This window comes from Delphinus delphis, chromosome 3, assembly GCF_949987515.2.
Source record: "Delphinus delphis chromosome 3, mDelDel1.2, whole genome shotgun sequence".
Classification (NCBI taxonomy): Eukaryota; Metazoa; Chordata; class Mammalia; order Artiodactyla; family Delphinidae; genus Delphinus; species Delphinus delphis.
The window spans coordinates 61,342,718-61,367,191 of NC_082685.1; the positions used below are offsets into that span (position 1 = coordinate 61,342,718).

General features: G+C 37.4%; 1 protein-coding gene across 1 annotated transcript in view; it reads right to left on the bottom strand.

The window, feature by feature from the left end:
* Window positions 1-3,362: 3,362 nt before the first annotated feature.
* Window positions 3,363-24,474, bottom strand: part of DDX46 (DEAD-box helicase 46) — a 61,370-nt gene continuing 40,258 nt past the window's right edge. The window contains exons 16-23 of the mRNA XM_060008822.1: window positions 21,231-21,424; window positions 19,476-19,613; window positions 19,013-19,162; window positions 16,001-16,174; window positions 13,619-13,837; window positions 13,101-13,245; window positions 6,031-6,104; window positions 3,363-4,866 (exon numbers count right to left, since the gene is read on the bottom strand). Of these exons, the coding sequence (XP_059864805.1) occupies window positions 4,819-4,866; window positions 6,031-6,104; window positions 13,101-13,245; window positions 13,619-13,837; window positions 16,001-16,174; window positions 19,013-19,162; window positions 19,476-19,613; window positions 21,231-21,424 (1,142 nt within the window). The 3' untranslated portion in view covers window positions 3,363-4,818. The remainder of the gene's footprint in view (window positions 4,867-6,030; window positions 6,105-13,100; window positions 13,246-13,618; window positions 13,838-16,000; window positions 16,175-19,012; window positions 19,163-19,475; window positions 19,614-21,230; window positions 21,425-24,474) is intronic.

Here is a 24,474-nt window from a genome sequence, read left to right on the forward strand (position 1 = left end):
ATTTGATGGTATGCACTTACATACCAGTTTGGCCATAAAGCCCCAGAAAGGTGAGACCACTGATATTGTTGGGATATTGCAAAGAATTCATTTGCTTACACTTTTTCTTCATGTCTCTACTTGGACTCCTGCTCAAGTAAAATTATAAGTTGATACAGAAAAAAAGGACCTTCAAATATCTGCAATTGGTAATACACCAGGGAATCTTTACCTAGTGATGGAAATGTAGCCACCTTTAGCTCCAGAGAGCTGGCCTAAAAACACAGCATATGTTTCACTAAGCAACATGTAAGATGTTGCTATACTCCAAGTCAAATGCCTCACTCCAGTGAGAATTTATTAAGGTTTTCTGGTGGTTACAACACCTAAACTGAATAAAATGTTAAGACATCCCCTCTACCTATCCACACACATTCATCCGTTCTCTTTCTCTATATTTACATACACACTTTTTTTAAAGGTTAACTTCAGCTTTTCATGCCAGAAGCAGAAGGCATAAGAAAATGTCAATAGATTCCAATTCTTACATAAAACTATATACCACAATGTGAAGAACTGGTAGCTCCAGACTCAGTTCTAAGAGGAAGAGTATTCTCATTGACATTGGGCTAGCCACTCAGAATTCACGCCTGCTACATGTACTTAGCATCCATCATCTAAAAAGGACCAGAATGGGGCATTTTACTAAACAAAATATAGTTTTTTACCCTGGACTTCACTTCAACTACCATTTTCCCCCCAGCCCCTATCTTTTTATTTAAAAATTTTTTAAAACATCTTTACTGGAGTATAATTGCTTTACAATGTTGTGTTAGTTTCTGCTGTATAACAAAGTGAATCAGCTATATGTATACATATACCCCCATATCCCCTCCCTCTTGTGCCTCCCTCCCACCCTCCCTATCCTACCCCTCTAGGTGGTCACAAAGCACCGAGCTGATCTCCCTGTGCTATGCAGCTGCTTCCCACTAGCTGTCTGTTTTACATTTGGTAGTATATATATGTCAATGCTACTCTCACTTCGTCCCAGCTTACCCTTCCACCTCCCCATGTCCTCAAGTCCATTCTCTACATCTGCGTCTTTATTTCTGTCCTGCCCCTAGGTTCATCAGAACCATTTTTTTTAAGAGTCCATATATATGTGTTAGCATATGTATGTTTTTCCCTTTCTGACTTACTTCCCTCTTTATGACAGAGTCGAGGTCCATCCTCCTCCCTACAAATAACTCAATTTCGTTTCTTTTTATGGTTGAGTAATAATCCATTGTATACATGTGCCACACCTTCTTTTTCTATTCATCCATCGATGGACACTTGGGTTGGTTCCATGTCCTGGCTATTGTAAATAGTGCTGCAATTAACAGTGTGGTACATGACTCTTTCTGAATTATGGTTTTCTCAGGGTATATGCCCAGTAGTGGAATTGCTGGGTCATATGGTAGTTCTATTTTTGGTTTCTTAAGGAACCTCCATACTGTTCTCCATAGTGGCTGTATTAATTTACATTCCCACCAACAGTGCAAGAGAGTTCCCTTTTCTCCACACCCTCTTCAGCATTTATTGTTTGTAGATTTTTTTTAATTTCTTTATTTTTTGGCTGCATTGGGTTTTTGTTGCTGGGCACAGGCTTTCTCTAGTTGTGGCAAGCAGGGGCTACTGTTCATTGCGGCTCGCGGGTTTCTCATTGCGGTGGCTTCTCTTGTTGCGGAGCACGGGCTCTAGGCACGTGGGCTTCAGTAGTTGTGGCACACAGGCTCAGTAGTTGTGGCTTGCAGGCTCTAGAGAGCAGGCTCAGTAGTTGTGGCGCACAATCTTAGTTGCTCCACGGCATTTGGGATCTTCCTGGGCCAGGGCTCGAACCCATGTCCCCTGCATTGGCAGGCAGATTCTTAACCACTGCACCACCAGGGAAGTCCCTGTAGATTTTTTAATGATGGCCATTCTGACCGGTGTGAGGTGATACCTCATTGTGGTTTGATTTGCATTTCTCTAATGATTAGTGATGTTGAGCGTCCTTTCATGTGTTTGTTGGCAATCTGTATATCTTCTTTGGAGAAATGTCTATTTAGGTCTTCCGCCCATTTTTGGATTGGGTTGTTTTTTTTTGATATTGACCCCCAGCTCTTATCTTAAACAAGTGCTATGTTATCTGCCACTAAAGGACTTTAGCTGATGGTTTTATAAAGCAAAGCAAGGCATCATAGGAAAAAGAGCTCACACACAGACAAGTTATAACTTTGGAGGCTTTGCTCTCTAGCATGTGTTTCTTAAGGTGCTGATGAATTATTTAGAAGTGGGCTCCACAGCTGGCTTCGTAGGATTTTTACATCCCAGGTACTCAAGAGCTGGTTCTGCTCAAACAAAAACTTCTTTGCACATAGGGGATGCCTCCCGCAAAAGGACTGCAGTCACAGGTATACTGTGACTACCAGTTCAATACCACGTGCATACCAACAAGGCTAGTAAGGTATGAAATATATCAGATAATAAAACTGTCTAAAGGCGTTGAAGAGAATCTAGCCATTATCATTTCATTCTATACTTCCATTTTCTAAGAATGAGTGTCACTGTGATAAAACACCAACTGGCACATGGACCCATTATTTCACCTACAGCCTATCTTAGGCCAAATACAAACACCATTAAAGACTAAGAGCCTTCTTCAGGAAGATATTTTTGGATAGAACTATATAGTTTGTGTTGCTAGAATTTTTTTAAAAAGATACAGAGAGTATAATACCTCTCTCACATGCCTAGCAATGTAAACAAAATTAGATAAACAGCAGAAAACATTTCAGCAAAGATAATTTTAGGAAAACTCAGACTAAATTAACTTTATTTTATAAGGAATTTAGAAAACATGAGCAAATATTGATATTGCATTAAAAAAACAAATTAACTGGTACGTCATTCAAATCTTAAAAATCAAAGACTGTGACACTAAAAAAATGTAATAACAGGGGCTTCCCTGGTGGCGCAGTGGTTGAGAGTCCACCTGCCGATGCAGGGGACACGGGTTCGTGCCCCGGTCCGGGAAGATCCCACATGCCGCAGAGCAGCTAGGCCCGTGGGCCATGGCCGCTGAGCCTGCGCGTCCGGAGCCTGTGCTCCGCAACGGGAGAGGCCACAACAGCGAGAGGCCCACGTACAACAACAAAACAAAAAAAATGTAATAACAGAGAAATGTGCTTCATTTTAACAAAGTACTATCAGTGGCTTATTACAACTAGATATACAAACATAAAGGTAATAATGCTAAAATGATGTAAAACTCTGAATCTCCAAGTGACCATGGAGCAGGCTGAAGGGAGCACCAATTGCCATCAACGTGGGACTGCAACATATTCTATCAAAAGAAACAAACTATCACTAGATAACAAAAATAAGGATATAAATAAAATGGGGGAGGGGGGAGGAGCCCAAGATGCCTGAAATCTTATAGTAAATGGTATATTTGGTTCTGTTGCTGTGTTGTGTCTGTTTTCTTCCTCCAAGAAAAAAAGAGGATATGCAAGGGATCCAAGAATATTTCCAAGTTATACCTTAGATTTTCATTAAGGATAACTTTATATTGAAGAAATCATGATTGATACTCCTTGTCACTTTAACCACCTAACATACTATAAAATAATTTAACAGCTATAATATTCTTTGGTTTTTTTCTTTTTTAAAAACTCTAAGTCAAGAATACTCAAGGGAACTTCTATATCTTTTAATTTAAGAAATACATCTATTTAATTCCTGAAAATTTTATTTTTTCAAGAAGTGACAACAATATGAAGTTCTAATACACCAGGAGTCTTGAAAAAAATTAGGTGATCCAATTATAGCAATTTAAATTAGAATATTCAGGAAATATATCTGAAGGCTCAAAAATATAATTTATGATTCTTTGTGAAATGAATTTCACTGAGAAATGCTTAAAGTCTAAGTTTAAAATGTGAGTGCCATTATACTTTTTTTTAAGAAAGAAAATTCACAACCTATTCAATAATCCTGAAGAAAAATCAGATTAGTATGGTGTTTGTATGTACAGATGCATAAACGAACACTTTCAGGGGAAAAAAACAATCATATTAATATTTATAGGCTACAAATCACTTTCTTTTAAGGAAGATTAGAAAAGAGTTAGTAGCTAGGCATTAGAAAAGAGTTAGTAACTAGCTAGGCTAGTTAGTAGCTAGGCCAGAGGTTGTTAGGGGAACCTAAAAGTAGTAAATACTAAAACTCTTAGCAGTGTAAAGGAATGCAAAAAATTCTTATACTACAAATTTTTAATTTTACAAAACCAAAAACCAGTCCAACTATGGCCCATACATGATAATAAAAATTGAAACAAAAACTGTGAATGCATTTTGTAAAAATTCTATTATAATATTCTTAAATATAGTTCATATTGTTCCACTGAGTCAAGTAAGATTTAAGCTCAAGGTGGTCACAAAATTAGAGAATTTTACCTTTTCTGAGGAGATTATCACAATTTCATTGCAAGAAGATAAGGTGAATAGCCCCTTAGCGACTTATATACTTTATTTCCTTCAATGGAAAGTCCAAATATTTTAATTTTCTTACGCTTCTGGAATATTATCCAGATTTACATTAAAGGGCACTTTAATGAAAACTTTAAATATAGTTTGATAATTCTGGGGATACTTACTGAAAGAAAATTCATTAGCAAATACTGGTTTCTTGTATTTAAAAAAAAAATCAGCAAGAAAGAATTTTAAAAATCTTAACTTAAAATACACTGTAAACTGCAGACAACAACTGCCACATGTATCACAGACCAGCACAGGTAAAAAGTTTTTTCCAGATGTTTTATAAGACTTTGTATCTTCCTTTATTTGTTGGTTGGTAAGAATTTTGCTACAAGAGAAAATAAAAGGCATATGATCAGTAAAAGGGAGAAAAAAAAAAGAAATATGTTAAGTAATTTCCTTTACAAACTTATAAAACTATCAGATATTTAAAATAAAAAATATTAATACTGAGGAAGAAAGAACTATTCAACAATCATCTCCCTGTGTTCACTCGACTGTTCCTTAACAACGGTTCTGAACCAGCTTAATGGTGGTGGCATTCTTTTTCTATCACTCCTTGGTGAAAGTCACTTGATTTAAACGTTGTTTTTATTCTTCCCTCGTTTTGTGTACCTTCTATTCTTTAAATTTTTTATCCACCCGAAAGAATGTTCTGTAAGGGAAATTTTAGAAAAGCCCTCAAAAACACATTCTTAGAGAAAGGATAATGTTTCCTTTCAAAGGGTCCTCATCCCACTGTACACATTGTAGGGAGAGTTTACAGGGATGTGTCTGCTTCCTTTGGAAAGGTGGTCTATAAAAGGCCGCTTTATCCAAAATCAAATTAAGTCCTCATCAAAGTTTAAAAACACTCAAAACACCTAAGTTTAAAAACACTGGCAAAAATGTAGAGAAACTGGAATTTTCATACACTGCTGAAGGTAATATAAACTGGTGTAACTACTCTGCTAAACTACACATACCCTATAACTAGCAATTCTAGTCCAAGGTATATACTCAAGAAAATAATATATTAACGTGAATGTTCATAGAAGCATTATTCATAAAAACCAAAAACTAAAATGACCTCGAAGTCTAAAACATAAATTAACTGTGGTATATTCACATGCTTAAATACTGTACTATTTAATACTACTGATTTCCTCAAAGTAATGTTGAGTGAAAGAAATCAGATATAAAAGAGTACACAGCATTTGATTCCACTTATATGGAGTTCAAAATTAGGCAAAACTAATCTGCAATGTTGAAAGTCAGAATAATGTTACATTTGGGGGCAATGAATAGTGACAAGGAGGGGCATGAGCAGGGCTTCTGGGATACTGGTGATGTTCTATATTTCTTCAACTGGGTAGTGATCGCATCAGTGTGCTTATTTTGTGAAAATTCATCAAACTGTATGTATATCATTTGTCTACTTCTCTTATTTATATTATAGTTCAATAAAACATTTACTAAAACAAATAAATAAGTCCTTGAGGTTTTCACTCACCAGCCGGATCAGTTCTTCTTTTATAAGCCTGGTGATTTCTGCCTTTGCTTTCTGCACAGCCAGTTCATTGGCACCTGGTGAGTCAGTGGAGAACATTATTTGTATTATTAGATTTATGCTGGATGTTTATCCACTGCATAGAGATCAGTACGTGACTTTCAGCAACATTGTACTACTTGCCAAGATAGTCTTTCAATACCTGGTGGAACATCATCTACATTGTATCATGGCTGCTTATTATTATGATTACTTTTAGAGTTTCAAATGTAGCCAGTGACGTTAGTGTTAAGAGTGTTAAGGTTAGTGAGGTACTAGTGTTACAAGTTCTTGGTATGTTGGTATGCAAAGTAAAGATAATTCGCAATTTGTCCAGAAGAGAAGAAGAAAAAGTAAAAGGAAAATATAACTTCCTAGGTTCATTTATTTAGCAAATATTTATTGGATGTTTATTATGCTCTTTAAAGTCAGCAAATGTTTTGGAAAAGTGTCACCTGAGCAAAGTCTTAAAGATGAATGGAGGACTAGCCAAGTTGGAGGAGGAGAGATGACATGAAAAGTATTTTACAAAGGGAATCATGTGTGTAATGGTACAGATTAAGAAAGTCATGCTTAACTACTGAAAAGTAAGAGAAGTACAGCATGGTTGAAAAATTTAAAAAGTGTGTGAAAGAACACAGCAAGATAGCCAAGTAGATGAGGTAGGCTGAAGACATTTGTATAGTTATAAATTCAAGAAACATTAAGCACCCACCATGTATGCTATACTATAAGAGATTCATTATACAAAGTACTCATTCATCTCTTTATGATCTTTTGGGCTACTAGAAAAACAAACTTGTAAAGATATTGCAGCAAGATGAGTAGGTAGTAAGTAGTCTACCAGAGCAACTTTAATTATTATTAATTTTTTTTCCAAAATATGTTTAATGATGCATCTTTTTTTTTTTTTTTGGCGGTACGCGGGCCTCTCACTGCTGTGGCCTCTCCCGTTGCGGAGCACAGGCTCCAGACGCGCAGGCTCAGCAGCCATGGCTCACGGGCCCAGCCACTCCGCGGCATGTGGGATCTTCCCGGACCGGGGCACAAACCCGCGCCCCCCGCATCAGCAGGCGGACTCCCAACCACTGCGCCACCAAGGAAGCCCTATTATTTTAATAAAATTTTATTTATTTATTTTTCGCTGCATTGGGTCTTCATTGCTGTGCACAGGCTTTCTCTAGTTGTGGCAAGCGGGGGCTACTTACTCTTCGTTGCGGTGTGCAGGCTTCTCATTGTGGTGGCTTCTCGTTGCAGAGCACAGGCTCTAGGTGCGCGGGCTTCAGTAGTTGTGGCACACGGGCTCAGGAGTTGTGGCTCGCGGGCTCTAGAGCGCAGGCTCGGTAGTTGTGGCACACGGGCTTAGTTGCTCCACAGCATGTGGGATCTTCCTGGACCAGGTCTCAAACCCATGTCCCCTGCACTGGCAGGCAGATTCTTAACCACTGCGCCACCAGGGAAGTCCCCAGAGCAACTTTTAAATATCACTTCTTCCAAGAATCTTTCCTAACTTTTCCAGGTGGGGTTAAGTGTTTTTTCCCTCAGGGCTCTCACAGGATTATGTTCATACCATCATGAAAGCACATTTTTTTTTTTTTTGGCCACGTGTGCGGCATGCGGAATCTTAGTTCCCTGAGAAGGAACTGAACCCCTGCCCCCAGCAGCGGAAGTGTGGAGTCTTAACCACTGGACCACCAGGGAAGTCCCTGAAAGCACTTTTTTTTTTTTTTTTGCGGTACGCGGGCCTCTCACTGTTGTGGCCTCTCCCATTGCGGAGCACAGGCTCCGGACGCGCAGGCTCAGCGACCATGGCTCACGGGCCCAGCCGCTCTGCGGCATGTGGGATCTTCCCGGACCGGGGCATGAACCCGTGTCCCCTGCATCGGCAGGCGGACTCTCAACCACTGCGCCACCAGGGAAGCCCCTGAAAGCACATTTTTAAGGTAGAATGGACAAGATGTTTTTTCTGACTAGATGTGAACAGTGAAGAAGAGGAACAAAGATGCTAAGAGTTGAGCAGCAAGTAAAGAAAATAACAGGTAATAAAGGAGATACTGAATCCAAGAGGAAGAACAGGTGCTACTATTAGCAGTGATAGTGGATGAAATTCGATTCTGAGATCGTTGTGGCTGAGGTGCTCAGGGGACACCAAGTTGGAAATTTCAGTAAGGCCAATGGAAACAAGGAGCAGAAGTAGAGGAGAGACGGAGATTAGAGAGCTATCAAGGCTAAGTGTGGAGGGATTTGAAGCCAGGGGACAATGCCAGGAAGTAGGTACGTCTAGAGAGGTAACACGGTGCACACCTATAAAAGGAATAGAGCTGGACCAAAGAAGCAGACTAGAGATTAAGGACTAGGAGTGAAATGTCAAAGAATAAAAGAAGAACTGGGGTTGTAGAGAACTATGTTTTTATCATTTAAAAAAAAATTTTTTTTTTTTTTGGTTGCCCCACATGGCACGTGAAACTTCCCCGACCAGAGATCGAAGCCATGTCCCCTGCAGTAGAAGCTCGAAGTCTTAACCACTGAACCACCGGGGAAGTCCTGTTCTTATCATTTTATATAAGAAAATCAAATAAGGAAAACAATTCACAAGAAATGGGAAAATTTCCCCCCTTATTAGATATGCTTTTTCGAACCCATAGAGAGGAGAGGAGAGGAAAGGAGGAAGGGAGGAGTGGGAGGGAGAAGAGGAAGAAAAGAAATGGGAGGGGGGAGGGGAGGAGGAGGAAGTGGAGAAAGAAGAGGAGGAGAAGGAGGAGGAAGAAAAAGAAACAGTTTAACAACAGGAAGGAAAGGGCCATAAGTATGGCTGTGAAGTCAGAGCAACATGTCTAAGCCCTACACCTCGACCAGCCACTGACCACAAACATTTTAAAGCTGTGGGTGCTGGAAGGGAAGAAAGGTAGATGAACGTGGAGCCAAGGGTATAATCAAGAGCCAAGCCAGAATGAAAATTATTTAAAAAATGAAATTCAGGAGGAAAATATGCTACTTGGCATGAGTTGATGTGTAGCCTGTTGACATTCTCTGCTGTTTTAAAAAGAAGGAAAATGATACTCCCACCCAGCTCCAAGTGAAGAGCAATTTTCCTGCTTTAGTTAGAGCCTGACCATTTGGACCAGTTTAAATTTTTGACTGACACAGCTTCTTTAGGTAATAGGTTACATATGTTTATAAGCTGTCATGAAAAAGTGGCATTTCCTTTCATTGGTCCCAAAACAACTCTGGCTGCTTTTAAGGGATTCTCCACTAGTAAAAACAGAGGGTCACAAAACAGGCTATAAATTATACAGGCTGGCTAGGCACGTACGTCCTTCCTGTTCTCCTTCCCACTGCCGGGAGCTGCTGAGCCACACAGAGCCTCTAAGGAGCCAGGCAGTGGGGTCCCTCCAATTACAGAACTAGAAACAGATGACACTAGGCTCCTTCCAACACCTGTTTTCATCCTATTAGTGTTCAGTTGATTTGGTTGGAGTTTCAAAAACTAAAAGATCCTTTAAATCTAATCATCTATGAAAATTCTCAAAGCTTTAGGTCATTTTAATTACCAATCTCCAGCTCTTATTTAGCATATTTATGTTGCCAGAATTCTCAAGATTCATTTCTGACAAGGTTATCTTTTTACTGGGGGAGAGAAACCTTGCTTAGATTATAAAAATTAGATGTTACTTCCTAAGTACAAGTTGACAGTGGAAAGAAGCACCCAGAACCATTTTAGGTGGATGGAAAAGTCAGCAGAAGCTGTGGGCTTCTCATTTCACTTCACTTGGTAGTACAGGAGATATGTTGTGATAAAGTTATATACAAATTAAACCTGGCATACATTAATTACACTACACTAAATAAGTATAATTACCTTTAAATTAATAAATTATATATGGGATCCTTTTTCAAAGCAAACAATCATCTCTGATTTACCTCTTTAAAAGGCAGTCATTTAAAATACTGGTTTTGAAATCTTAGAGATATTCAGAATAAACTACAGTTATGTTATTGCAAAAAAAAATACAATACTGGTTTTGCTTAAATGACACCTATGACATTCAAGCTGAATATACAAGGATGACTCCATGTTTACAAAAGGTTTTATCATCAGATTCTACTGAATGACATCCTGTATGGCCTAATGAACACAGTAGGAAGAGAGAGCTGTCCAGTTCCAAGTGCAGAAAGATTTCAGTGTAATTTTCTCTCCTTGAACGCTGAGGTGCCAGCAACCCGCATTTTGCCTCACAATAAGGAACGGTGTCACATGATTCAGAAACACACTGAGTCATTGGCAGAGTGAAAGTCTTTCAGGATACATAAAAGGGTGCCATTTAAAAACCTGACTTGAAATAGATATGATCCAGTTTCTCAAAGTCACAATCACAAACAAAAAAATACAACTTGCCTAGTTCTGGACCCACATTCTTTGCATACCATTTAACATATGTATGAATCTTACTGTACTGTAAAGGTAGAATTTCAATAATATGGAAAACATAAAGGCTATATCTGAGTTTTACCTTTGCCACAATTCTTCATTTTAAAAAGTCCGAAAGTGAGACTGACATCAGTGAAAATGGCACAGGAGGGAACTTCAAAAGCCTGTCCCTCCACAAAAGCAGTGAATAAACTTGCAAAAACTATTAAAATCAATTTTATCAGAACTCAGAAACTAATAAAAACCTTACATCAACCAGGCAAACCCTTATTAAAGGAGAAAAAAACAAAACCCCAGCTCAATCCTGGTAACAAAACTTTTCTGTTTTTTAACTTACTCTGATCCTATCAAGCATTTTGACCAGGAAACAACTTCTACTTAGGGTAAATGGGATGCACACTGCACGTGCATTTCTCTTCTTGTAGTCTTTATGTTAAGAAGTCACATAAAAACAATTTGAGGTCACCAGTTAAAAGTAAAGTAAATAGGCACAGTACTAATGTATTTTCACATCTGTGAAATTCTTTGTTTTGGCTAGGAAAGAATCAAACCCTAAAAATAAGTCCTCGGGCTTCCCTGGTGGCGCAGTGGTTGAGAGTCCACCTGTCAATGCAGGGGACACGGGTTTGTGCCCTGGTCCAGGAAGATCCCACATGCCACGGAGCGGCTGGGCCCGTGAGCCATGGCCGCTGAGCCTGCGCGTCCGGAGCCTGTGCTCCGCAACAGCAGAGGCCACAACAGTGAGAGGCCCGCAAACCGCAAAAAAAAAAAAAAAAAAAAAAAGTCCTCATATATATTTAAATCATTTTTAGTTTACATTTATTTCAGTAAGGAACTTACATACAGTTATAAAGTCCTCACAAAAACCAAAGGAATGCCAAAATATAACAAGAAAATACTAACTAGTGATAAACCTTATTTACAATATACTTTCAGTTTATACTTCCATTGATCTTTCCAGCAACAAACTTTAGAGCTGAGCTAGCCAATTCAGTAGCCATCAGCTATGTGGCTATTTAGATTTAAGTTAATAAAAATTAAATTAAATTTAAAATTTCTTGGTCACACTGGCTGTATTTCAAGTGCTCCACAGCCATCAGAGTTTTTATTGGACGGTGTGGCTTTAGAGAGATCACATGGATATGCCTGTCAAATAATATTTTGTGTGCAGAAGAGAAGTGGCTCTAGAGCATGATCAGATGTATTATTCAGAAAATTTATCAAGTGCCTACCATGTGTCAGACACTGGGAATACAGCAGATGATAAAGTCACTGCATTCACAGAGCTCTAGCAGGGGAGACAGAAACAAGTAAAAATATACTATAATTTCTATGTAATGAGTACTGTGAAGAAAAACAAAGCAAGTAAAGAGCTACAGAGTGGTGAAATGAGATCAAGTAAGGCTTCCTTGTTAGAAGCGATGTGTATAACTCAAAGGACTAGACTGCTGTTTAAGATTATACAAGGTGTGGGAGAGCTCCTTTGCAGCCAGCTAAGCCATTTAAGCAGTAGATATGCAGACTCTGGATTTACATGACATGGAGTAAAACCTCTTCACAGCTGCAACACCAGTGTTCAAAAAATACTTAGTTCATTAAGTAGATGAAATGGATCTGTGGCTGGTCTATGCTTAAAAATCTATTATAAAAATGTTCAAATTAAATATAAATGAAGGGAGACAAGTTATCTACCATGCAGTACATAACGAAGTAGGAAGAAAATCAAACTGGAAACTGTCTTTTGAATTCATTCATGAATGTATAAAATAAGGTTAAAAAACACACCTGATCACTCTTAGATAACGCATTACTTATACCCTTTAAGGGACTTCCTTGGTGGCGCAGTGGTTAAGAATCTGCCTGCCAATGCAGGGGACATGGGTTCCAGCCCTGGTCCGGGAAGATTCCACATGTTGCGGAGCAACTAAGCCTGTGCACCGTAACTACTGAGCCTGTGCTCTACAACCCGCGTGCTGCAACTACTGAAGCCCATCCGCCTAGAGCCCATGCTCCACAATCAGAGATGCCACCGCAATGAGAAGCCTGCACACCGCAACAAAGAGTAGCCCCCGTTGGCCACAACTAGAGAAAGCCCGCGCACAGCAATGAAGACCCAACTCAGCCAAAAATAAAGAAATAAATATACCCTGTGAGTTATGGTATTAATTGTCCTATCCTATTTTTTAAAAAGGTATGTGTGAACTTTTAGGCATAAAATCACAGGCAATATTTGCTTGGATAAACAAGCATTAAATGGACTATTATATATAGTTGATTTACTTTCTAACCTAAACTTTGGCCTGAACGTTCTACTTACTGGAAGAATAAACAGACCAGTCCTGAAAATACATGTTTTCTTATAGAGTGATTTTCAATTTGACCAAATTGTCAAAACTGAAAGAGTCCCAAACACAGATCATTTACCTCTATATATGTACTAAACTTCTAAATAAAAACCACAATGATAGATGAAACTATTTTTTTTCTTATAGGTGTTCCTCATTTTCAGTCCTCTCTAGAACTGACCTCATATTCTTTCTGTGTCTATTACATCTATATCAACAGTGATCTAACTCAAGATTGAAACAGAACGAACAGTACATACTTTCAATTGCCAAGTAAATTTTCCGCTCTCCTTCCTTGGGTTCTTTGCCAGGTGGGAAGTATGTTCCTCTGATTGTAATTGCAGCTTCAGAATATTCACTGATTCTCTGCAGAGCTTCCTTAGAGGTAACTTTCCACCTAGCAGTCTATGAAATAAAGAGTGGGGGGACAATTATATTCCAATAAAGATGTTAAAAAAATAAAATAAAAAAGAGTGGGGGGAAAAATCACTTTACAACAGAATAAAGAAACCTGATGTACTGACAAAGAATAGGTTAACTAAATCATATTATGGTCAATATTAAGATTATAATTAATACCTGCATCATAAATTCATTTAGATTCTAATGTAACTAGAACATAATCATAAATATGGAATTTCTAGTGTTGTCTCCCCATCTAGATAAAAAGTAAAGCAGCCATTTAAATGTTCATGGGTTTTAAACAAGGCATTTTCGCTCCTAAAAAAGGAGTTTCTACTCTATAATTAAAAAAAAAAAGTTTAAATCTGTTACTTGCCTGTGGGAAGTCATTGATCTCTAATTCTTCTTCATATCTCTTAAAAGATTCATTCTGTCCACCATCCTGTCTCTCCTCTTCTTGTTTCTCCAAAGGCACATAATTAAGCTTGGCATTGATCTTTTCAGCAAGTTGCTCTGCAATGGTTTTTGCAGAGACAGTGGGAGCCAGGATGGTGCCACCTCTAAGAATTGCATTGGTGGCCTGCTGCATCACATCCTGCAGTTAAAGAAGACCTACAGTCAAATCTCAAATGAGGGCAGAGACAAGACCAAAGATCCCACCACAAAGTATTCTGTGGAAAGCCACTAACTAAAAGCATCTTTCTAATGTAAAGTGCTACCCGTAAGTGCAATTTAACAGCATATATTTATAACAGACAGTTTAATATATCTCCCTTACTTAATGAGAAAACAATAATATTCAATTCTACATTAAAAATTCTACTGAATCATACATAATTAGGTAACTCTTGATATCAAATGTAGTATATTTCTAAAATCATTTACATACTTTGTGGCTACTAGGAGTTTTCCTCTGAATCAGAATCTTTGCCCACTACCACCACTGAGCTCTTCCTTCCCCCATGGACCAACCCAACATTCTATAAATTACAGTAAATGACTTTACTCAACACATTTTTTTAAATTTGAACTTAATTTTACTATGTGCCTAATGCAGAGATAATTCTTCTGTGGGTAATACACGACTCACACCACAAGCTCTTCTAACAACAGCAAAAAGTTAGAGCCATTTGCTTTCACAATAAAGAGTTATTAGTAGCAATAATCTAAGAGAATATTAGGTGAGGTGCTGTGTCCCTGTTGTCAGAAGAGGCACAGGCTTGAGTACAGTAAACACTTTATAGTAACTCACTGGCTAAATAAAACAGATGCAGAGACCCAAGGCTCTGAGCCTTGATTGTGGCTGCCTCACTGGGTCAGCCCACTGGCCTCTAGCTTGGTCATCCCACTTGGACACTAGAGACCTGAACCTATACAGGCTACTGGACACAGGGCCCTGTAGGTCCCCAAACTCTCAAAATCTTAAAAATACTGTCAAAATTAACAAATTGTTCTTTAGGAATGCTATGAAAATTTAACCTTAGTTAAAAATTAAGTTAACCAAAATGCTGGAGAGGGTGTGAAGAAAAGGGAACCCTCCTACACCGTTGGTGGGAATGTAAACTGGTGCAGCAACTATGGAGAACAGTATGGAGGTTCATCAAAAAACTAAAAGTAGAGTTGCCATATGATCCAGCAATCCCACTCCCGGGCATATATCTGGACAAAACTATAATTCAAAAAGATACATGCACCCTTATGTTCATAGCAGCGCTATTTACAATAGCCAAGACATGGAAACAATCTAAATGTCCATGAATGGATAAAGAAGATGTGGTATGTGTATACAAACACACACACACACACACACGTACATATATACATACACACAATGGAATACTACTCAGCCATAAAAAAGAATGAAATAATGCCATTTGCAGCAACATGATGAACCTAGAGATTATCATACTAAGCAAAGTAAGTCAGGAAGAGAAAGACAAATACCATATGATATTACTTATATGTGGAATCTAAAATATGACACAAATGAACCTATCTACAAAACAGAAACAGACTCAGACATAGAGAACAGACTTGTTTGTGGTTGCCAAGGGGGAGGGGGCTGGGGGAGGGATGGATTGGGAGTTTGGGATTAGCGGATGCAAACTATTATATAGAGAATGGGTAAAGAAGGTCCTATTGTATAGCAGAGGGAACTATATTCAATATCCTGTAATAAACCATAATGGAAAAGAGTAAGAATATATATATATATGTACAACTGAATCACTTTGCTGTACAGCAAAAACTATCACAACACTATAAATCAACTATACTTCAAAAAAAAATTAAGTTAACCAAAAAACTCCCAAGAGAAACAAGGCAAGTGAAATATTTAACACATTTTCCCACTGTCTAAACCCATGTTAGTTTCAGTTATGTAACTGGATATTCATACTTCCAAGGTATTGTTTGTGTGCCCAATAACCCACCTAATAAACAGAAAAGAAAGAAAAGAGAGTTATTTCTTTAGGATTTTGTTAAGATCAATCAGAATACTACTTTATAAAATTATCCATGGTTAACATGCTTAACAGTTAGGCCTTCCAGACTAGGCATTAAGACCGCAGTTAACCACACTAGAGAAATCACCCAAATATAATAATTAAAGAATTCTGTATTGAGGATAATGTTAAATGCTTACTACCTCAGTGTCTAAAATAACTTCTTGTTCACTTGTGCTGCCATAATTCCTGAAAAGCATTTAAATCAAAGAACTTACAAAAAGTACTAAGACTTGGAACAAATTACTTAATACCTGAGACTCAATCCCCAAATTCTTCTGAGCATTGATTCTAAGAGCCAATCTCTTTGCAATTTCTAACTTCTCAGCATTTCCTGCAGTTGGAGCAGGAACACTAGATGTTCCAGGAGCAGCCATATCCTTCACTCTCTTCTTTGAATTAAACATGCTTTCAATTTGCTCATCAATCTAAACAAGAAGAAAAAGGATTAGTAAAAATCTAATTAAAAATACCAATTTATAGAGGGAGAAGAGGAGGAGAAGGGGAAAGGAAAGGGAGGAGAGGGGAGAGAGGGAGGGAGGGAGGAAGGAAGGAAAGAAAGAAACAGAGATACAAGGCTGCAAGAACCACTTCAGCAGACTCCTGAGTGGTACAGATACATCCCAATTCAGTAAATGAAGAACATGTGCTGTCAAGACAGAGCAGACAATTTGATGCAGCTGCTTGCTCCAGGGCCAAGGCCTTAAGGCCAAATTACGTACACTGCAATGAAAGAGGCTGGACGAAGGGCAATAACTCAAGACCAGTGGACATCTAAAAATACAGTCAGTGGTTCCCAGGGCAAATGCTGCAACAGGGTTCCTAAAATTCTTCCCAACTTCAAAAATGCAATTGGATTTATCTAAAAAACTGGGTAAGAGAATCAGGAAAAAAAGCCTTTATTGTTTTTTTCCTTCAAGGAAGGAAAGAAATGAAGGTTGGTTTCCCCATCAAAGCAAGAGCAATGCTGAAAATTAGGCTAATATTTTAAATCTCAAATGAAGAGCAAGCTTTTTTCAGGGTTTAAAATTACTTAGGTTAATTTAGAAAGACCTTTTACTGAAATGGAAACAGACAACTTATCTTCTTTTTAAAATATTTGTTATCTAATAAGGGGTTTGAGTTACCAACTACTTTTAAACTAACATTTAAATAACCCTTTTAAATTAAACAGCATACATGGCGTTAAAATCCAAAACAAATGCATAAATCAGGAATGGGGAAGGTATATGGAGCTAGGTGACAGGGGTAACTTTACTTTTAACTTTATTCACTTTAGTATTGCTCTATTTTTTTTACAAAACTTATATAGTATTTTAACAAGAAGGAAAAAATCAACATATTTCATTATGAGATTTTTAAAAAATGTTTAAGTAACATAAAAAAACTGAGGTGGTTTTAAAAACAATGCCACATATTCTTTAATACTCTTCCCTCCAAGAGGTGGAGCCTCTCCTTAAATGTGGGCTGGACTTAGTGATTTGATTCTAACAGACAAAAAAAAAGTGGAAAAGCCAGTATGTAACTTCAGAGACTAGTCATAAAAGGTACTAAGGCTTCCTCTTTGCTCTCTCTTGGATCACGCATTCTGGGGGAGCCAGCTGCCATGCTGTAAGGACACAAATGCAGAGTGAAGAACAGAGGCATCCTACCAACATTAAAGTGACTGAGCCATCTTGGAAGAAGATGGTCCTGCATCAGTGAAGCCTTCAGATAACTGCAACCTGGGACAACAGCTTGACTGCAACCTCATGAGACCCTAAGTAAGAACTACTTGGCTAAACTGCTCCTGATTTCCTAACCCTCAGGAATCATGAGATAATAAATGTTTACTGTTTTAACCTACTAAGTTTTGGATTGATTTGTTACATGGTAACAAATAACTAAAATATTGACTTAATTGAATTTTAAGCCAGTATGGTATGCTAGTAAGAAATGGCCTCGAGTTAATAGGAGACCTTGGTCTGGTCCTGGCTGTGCTTAACAGCCAGTGTGGTCATTTCCTGAAATGACAAGATCAGACTGAATTCCTGATTTCCTAAATTGTGTTCTGAGCTAAGGTTTAACAGGGTATGTTTCAAAAACAACAAAAAAAAAGTTCTATGATCAAATATCAAATATGTTGGAAGATTTCTGTGTCAAATAAAGTTAAATAAGATTATCTTATTAATGACTTTTCACATCCTTTGATAGGATACCACTAATAGTGGTATATACTAGGCAGATTTTCCAAAATTATTTTATAATGAAAACATCTAAAGCTCAAGATCCTGGGATTAGGGCTCCAAAGAATACTCTGGGAAACCCTTAACTTGCTGAGTCCTCAGGGTCCCTTTTCACTGGGTTACAAATAATTCCGTAAGCTAAGAACATGGGCTTTGAAGTAAGAACAGGATGGGTATAGATCTCAGCTCCTCCCCTTAACAGCTATGCAAATCTGAAAAGGTTATTTCTTTCTAAGCCTGTCTCCTCAATTATAAAATGGGAATACTCTGAGTATCCACTCATCTAGCTATTGTGAGGAAGTAAATGAAATAATCCCTGTAAAGCACTTTGCACAGGACATGGAACTTAGTAGAACTCAATAAATGTTGACTATTACTATTACTAAGGATGTTGTATAACAATTAAATTGTAAAAGATTAAAAAACAATATTAGTACCAATGATGTTAAAGATACAGGGAGCCAGGCACTCTTATATAACACTATTGTGAGTGCAAACTGGTACTCACCCTGCAGGAGAACAATCTGACAACGTTTTAAGACCAAATTAGATATACCCTTTGGCCTAGCAATTCCATTTATACATTCATCCTCAAGACTTAATGCGACGAATGTGCAAGGTTTAATGTTCAAGAATGAGCGATGAAGTACAGTAAAGTATATTCCAAATAAAAAATATATGGAAACAAACATGTTTGTTTCCATATATTCAAAAATAGGGATTTGATTCATTAAACAGTGGAACATCCATATAATGAAATATGTAACCAAAGAATAGCATAAGAGTGAATTTACTAAAAGGGAAGACTTCAACATAGGACTATTGTAAAGATTATAAAGCAGTATGATCTCATTTTTATGAAAATACAGAAATACAGGCATATGTGAATACGTCTGTATACATAGAAAAAAATGGAGAAGGGTACACAACGAAAAGTTTCCAGTAACTTGCTAACTAAACAAGCCTATGGTAAAAACCTCCAGTACCAAAGGAATAATTGTTTCAACTGGTAAGAATAAGGCTTAGAACAACAATACTTACATCAACTGCAGCATCCTCATCATCCGAATCTTGAAGACCAAGAGCAGCTTTTTGTAACTTCTTTCTCTCATTTGCCAAAGCTTGTTCTGTTTCATCAAACTTGAATCCCTTACCAGAGAACCCACTACTCTTTTTAATTATTTTCCCTTCCTTTCAAGGAAAAACAAGAAAGTTAATTTCATAATAAAAAACTTTAATATTCAGGAATTTATGGCAATTAAATATTTTTCAAGGCGGTGTATGACAATGTAACAAAAACATTTCATTTGCATGTGAGAAAAAGGAACTCTATGTAGACTACAAAAAATACTAAGTTGAAGCAAAAGGGAGCATTTTGTTTTCACTCCTTTCCCTTCCTCACTAAAGAGATAAGTGAAAATAATCCTATCAAGATTTACAGGTATTAAATATTCAAGATCTAGAACACAATGACTTGCATAAAAATGAGACTTAAAAAACTCACAGCTTTCTGTTGATCTTTGAAATCACTCCAAAGTTTCTCTAGATCAGGTGGCACTGCAGTCCCTGACAATTCAAGGGCTTTAATTATGTCACCAGCATACCGAGCCTGATCTTCTGTGATGAAAGTATAGGCGAAGCCCTAGTGAATGATGAAAAAGTGATACTATTAAACACTAACAAGATGAATCCTCCTTAGATCACAAATAAGATAAAATCTGAGTCACCTAATATACCCTCTTTAAGATGACTCCATTACTAAAGAATTTCAAAGACCACAAAAGAGTCCTACCAAATTCTTTAATCGTTCAAAGTGAAATACCTAAGTTTAATATTTAAAAATAAGCAAAACCAGAAAATTTCTAATCTCTTTATGCATAAAGGGAAATACATGTGATTTTTACATAAATGTACAACTCCACTGTCATAAGTATTAACTTTAATATATCTTATTTCTCCCTTTTTGCTTGCATTCCCTTCCTCCACTACCTACTGCACCTCTCTACCCCAGCTAACCTGTATTAACGTCCTAGAATACAGCTTCCCATATTTTTTAAAGACCAATTAAAAGATATAAAAGCATACACACATGTATATCTGATATGTTTTTAACATATACAAAAATGAAGTCAGCTACATCACTTCCCTGGGATTCTCTAAAGCCTAAGGATGCAGGTGTCCCCAGCAGCTTTTTGGTTCAGGCAAGAGAAAGACTGGAGTTGTAAGTAGAGGAATAGCAAACTACAATTAGATTGCCATCTTCACAAAACGCTCTACCCTACCAGTGAACTGTTATAAATTTTAAAACATGATTTAATATTTTATTTCAGGAGTACCTAGTTACCAGATTTGACCCATGGCCTACTTTTATACGACCCATGAACTAAAAGTGGTATTACATTTTTTAGGGTTGTGTACACACGTACACACACACACACACACACACACGATGTGACAGAGACTGCGTGTGGCCCAAAAAGGCTACAATTTTAACTACCTGGGCCTTTACACAAAAAGTTTCCCAAATCCACAGAATAACTCAGGTTAAAAGAATAAATGCCATCACTACTTACTAGCTATGTAAATTTGTCAAGTAACAATGTCAGTGTGCCTCAACTTTTCTCATCTGTTAAAAGGGGTAATATGATCTACCTCAAAGGGAATTTGTGAGAATAAAATGAGATGATATATGTAAAGCACTCAGAACAGTGGGGGGCATTTAATAAATACTCCATAAATATAACCTATTAATATTATTATTGCTTCGGTATGTAGAAATGTCCATGGTCCTAATATCAAATATATCACCATCAGTACTTCCATCAGTGCTGCCTTCAAAAAGAAAGAGTTAGAACTATATACTTAACAGAATACAAATAAGTTAAAAAAGCAAATAATATTCATGTGTATAGGGGGGTGAGAACAGGGGTGATAGGTGTGGGCTGAGTGTATTTCATGATCCCTTATTTTAAAAAAAGCAATGAAAGATCTTGAACTATATGCATGTATGTATATACAGAAATTTTTAGGTGGGGAAAAATACCTTTTGGGGACACAAATGGTTAACACTATCTGCCTACAGAGAACAGCACTTAAGACATATATATGTATATAAATGATGAACATCAACTATTCCCCATACTCTGATGATGAAGGATTTTCAGAATGTCCCCATAACTCCTATTATCTCTTTATAATCATAAAGAAACACTTGTATTTTAACATAATAGAAATCAACTTTAAAAGCAATTATTTTTACTTTGTTGCCTGCTCTTCCAGTCCGTCCTGCTCTGTGCACATAATCCTCATAATGGTTGGGGCAGCTATAATTTACTACAAGAATCAGATGTTTCACATCTAGGCCTCGGGCAGCAACAGACGTAGCAACAAGAAGTTTGCAGGTCCCATTCTTAAAATCATTTATGATGCTATCTCTGTCATATTGATCAATGCCTGCAAGTAAATTAAAGAGTTGTAAAACCACATACTCAAGTTAAATTTTCCATTTTCTCTGACATTCAGACAAAGAAGTTAAACATGGGGTAAAGAACAAATCCAACTTATATTGACCACATGTCCAACAACTACCATATAGAAAGTAAAAGACTTGGCGGGGGGTTGGTGAGGAGTGATAAATTAGGAGTTTGGGATTAAAATATACACACTACTATATATAAAATAGATAATCAACAAGGATCTACAGTATAGCATAGGAAACTATACTCAACATCTTATAATAACCTATAATTGAAAAGAATCTAAAAGAGAATAGATATAATGTATAACTGAATTATTTTGCTGTGCACCTGAAACTCAACACTGTAAATCAACTACATTTCAATAAAAAATTAAAAAAAAAAAAGACTACGGAAATTTAATGGCAAGATGAAAAGTTATTGCTATTTACGAATTCCAAATCTGCCCTGTTTTGCCCCCTTTCTTACATATAAGGCTTATCACTCCAGAAGCCCAACCTCAGAATCACTAACCAATATCTCTTATGGGGGCAAATGGGAAAAAGGCAGGTACATTCAGCCTATATTGACAGGATTCAGATCTTTCTAATTCTCTCATAGGTTATTTAGAGCCTTGCTCCTCACAGTTTTGTCCCAGGGACCAGGAGCAGCATCACATGTGAGCTTGTTAGAAATGGAGAATCTCAGATCCTACCCCCAAACTACTGAGTCAGATTCTGCATTTTAACAAGATCCACAGGTGATTACATATGCACACTAAAGTTTATGGTGCACTGCTTAAAAAGTACCCAACTGGATCTCTCTTTAAAATTTGTTACTCAAAGAGCCTCAGGATGAGTGACAAAGCAGAGCATAAAATACCAAAATGTTCTTTTACAAAATGTCCAGGCCACAAATATACTTTATGATGGGGTACCTGGGAATCTCTAGTAATCAGTGAAGGGAATGGGATAAATTCTCAAACCTTGAAATTCATTTTTGCAGCAAGAGATATTCTAACATTCCATATAAAACCTGTGTTTAACATATACAGAACATTTAGCATCTAAATATTTATCAATATTAACTTATATTACCTAAAGTTTTAAATGTACTCTTCAAAGACTGAATTATGGAAAATATTTGGATCTTATCTCAAAGAAACTAGGATCCAACATTGTACCCAAAAACCTCATAAGAAAAATTAGTGGAATCAGTAACAATATACATTACGTTTATAATTTTAAAATACCACAACTTTTAGTGTAGACTGAGGTATCCTGACACATACGTGCAGTAGAGTTAGTAGTTAATGGCAGCAACCATTAACCCTCTTCCTTTTTAACATAACCTCAATTTTGTTATCCACCCAACACATGGTCACATATATTAAACCAGAGATGAGCCTAATTCTCAGTCTTAGGAGGTGAGTAATGATTAGTGTAAACTAGCCCTTTTCAAACTTTCTGTGCTCAGGTTGTCTGTGCACTCTTAAAATTAATAAGAACCAGACCCAGAGAGCTTTAGTTTATCTAGGTCATCTCTATCAATATTTAATGTATTAGAAACTAGAACTGAGGAAAATTTTAAATATTTATTAACTTATTTAAAAATAATAAAACAATTACATGCTAAAAAAATATATTTTTGTGAAAAGTAACTTTTCCAAAACAATAAAAATAAGGCGCTTCACATTTTCGCAAATCTCTTTGATGTCTGGCTTAATAGAAGATAGTTGGAGTCTCATATCTTCTGCATTCAATCTGTTGCAATTTAACACGCTGTGCAACCTCTAGAAAGCTATACTACGTATACACTGATGAAAGAATGAAAGTGAAAAAGGCAAATAACTTGGTGGGGTTATTATGGAAATATTTTTGACTTCATGAAACCCCTGAAAATCTCAGAAACCTCAGGGGTGCAAGGATAATACATTAAGAACTATTTGTCATTCCCTTGTCTTTGAATGAATTAGGCATAAACATGTGAAGCAATTCTGACCAAAAATATAAAAGAAGTACAGACAGGGGATTATGGGGTAAAATTTCCTTATATATATAAAAAAATACACATTTACATCAAGGTAGGGGAAAATCTTATAGACTAACCCTCCTGTGGGTAACAACTATGAATTCTGGACAAAATATAAAGAACTAACTACCTGAAGGCACCAGAGAGTGACTAAAAGAAGGCAGAAACTGGAAGGGAGTTGACACCTGGAAGAATGCAATGACACTGGTTGAGTTTACAGGATTTTACTTCTTTATTTTAAACTTTCTGTTTGGGAGCAGGCCCTGAGCAGCCCAGGTAGGGAAGTCAAAACGTGAATAGAAACAGTCTTACTGACAAGAAGAAACAAGAAGAAAGCATTCAGGATAAACTCAGGACCAGAAAAGGGGATAAATCCCAGAAAGAACAACAGAGCAGGCACATCCAACAGTGCATAAAAACACTGTCCAAGGACTTCCCTGGTGGCACAGTGGTTAAGAATCTGCCTGCCAATGTAGGGGACATGGGTTCGAGCCTGGGTCCGGGAAGATCCCACATGCCGTGGAGCAACTAAGCCCATGCACCACAACTACTGAAGCCCATGAACCCTAGGGCCCACGCACCACAACTACTGAGCCCACATGCCGCAAGTACTGAAGCTCACGCGTCTAGAGCCCATGCTCCGCAACGAAAGAAGCCACCACACCGCAACAAAGCCCCCGCTCACTGCAACTAGAGAAAGCCCGGGTGCAGAAACGAGGAAGGGAGGGAGGGAGGAAGGAATAAAATTAAAAACAAAAAAAACACTGCCCAAATATCTGACACCTAAACCATACATGGGGCAGAATCCAAGTAGCCCAGCTCTGGCTGAAAGAAATTATTAGATATTTCAGAGGTTGCCCAACAAGAAAGACAGTTTCAAATATGGATTCAGCCAAGTTAATACACTATTTAAAAAAAAAAAAAAAACCTTAAATAAAACATAAGAGAATTCAGACTCTACAAGGTATCATTCACAAAGGCCAGTATACAAACCAAAATTACTAGACATACAAAGAA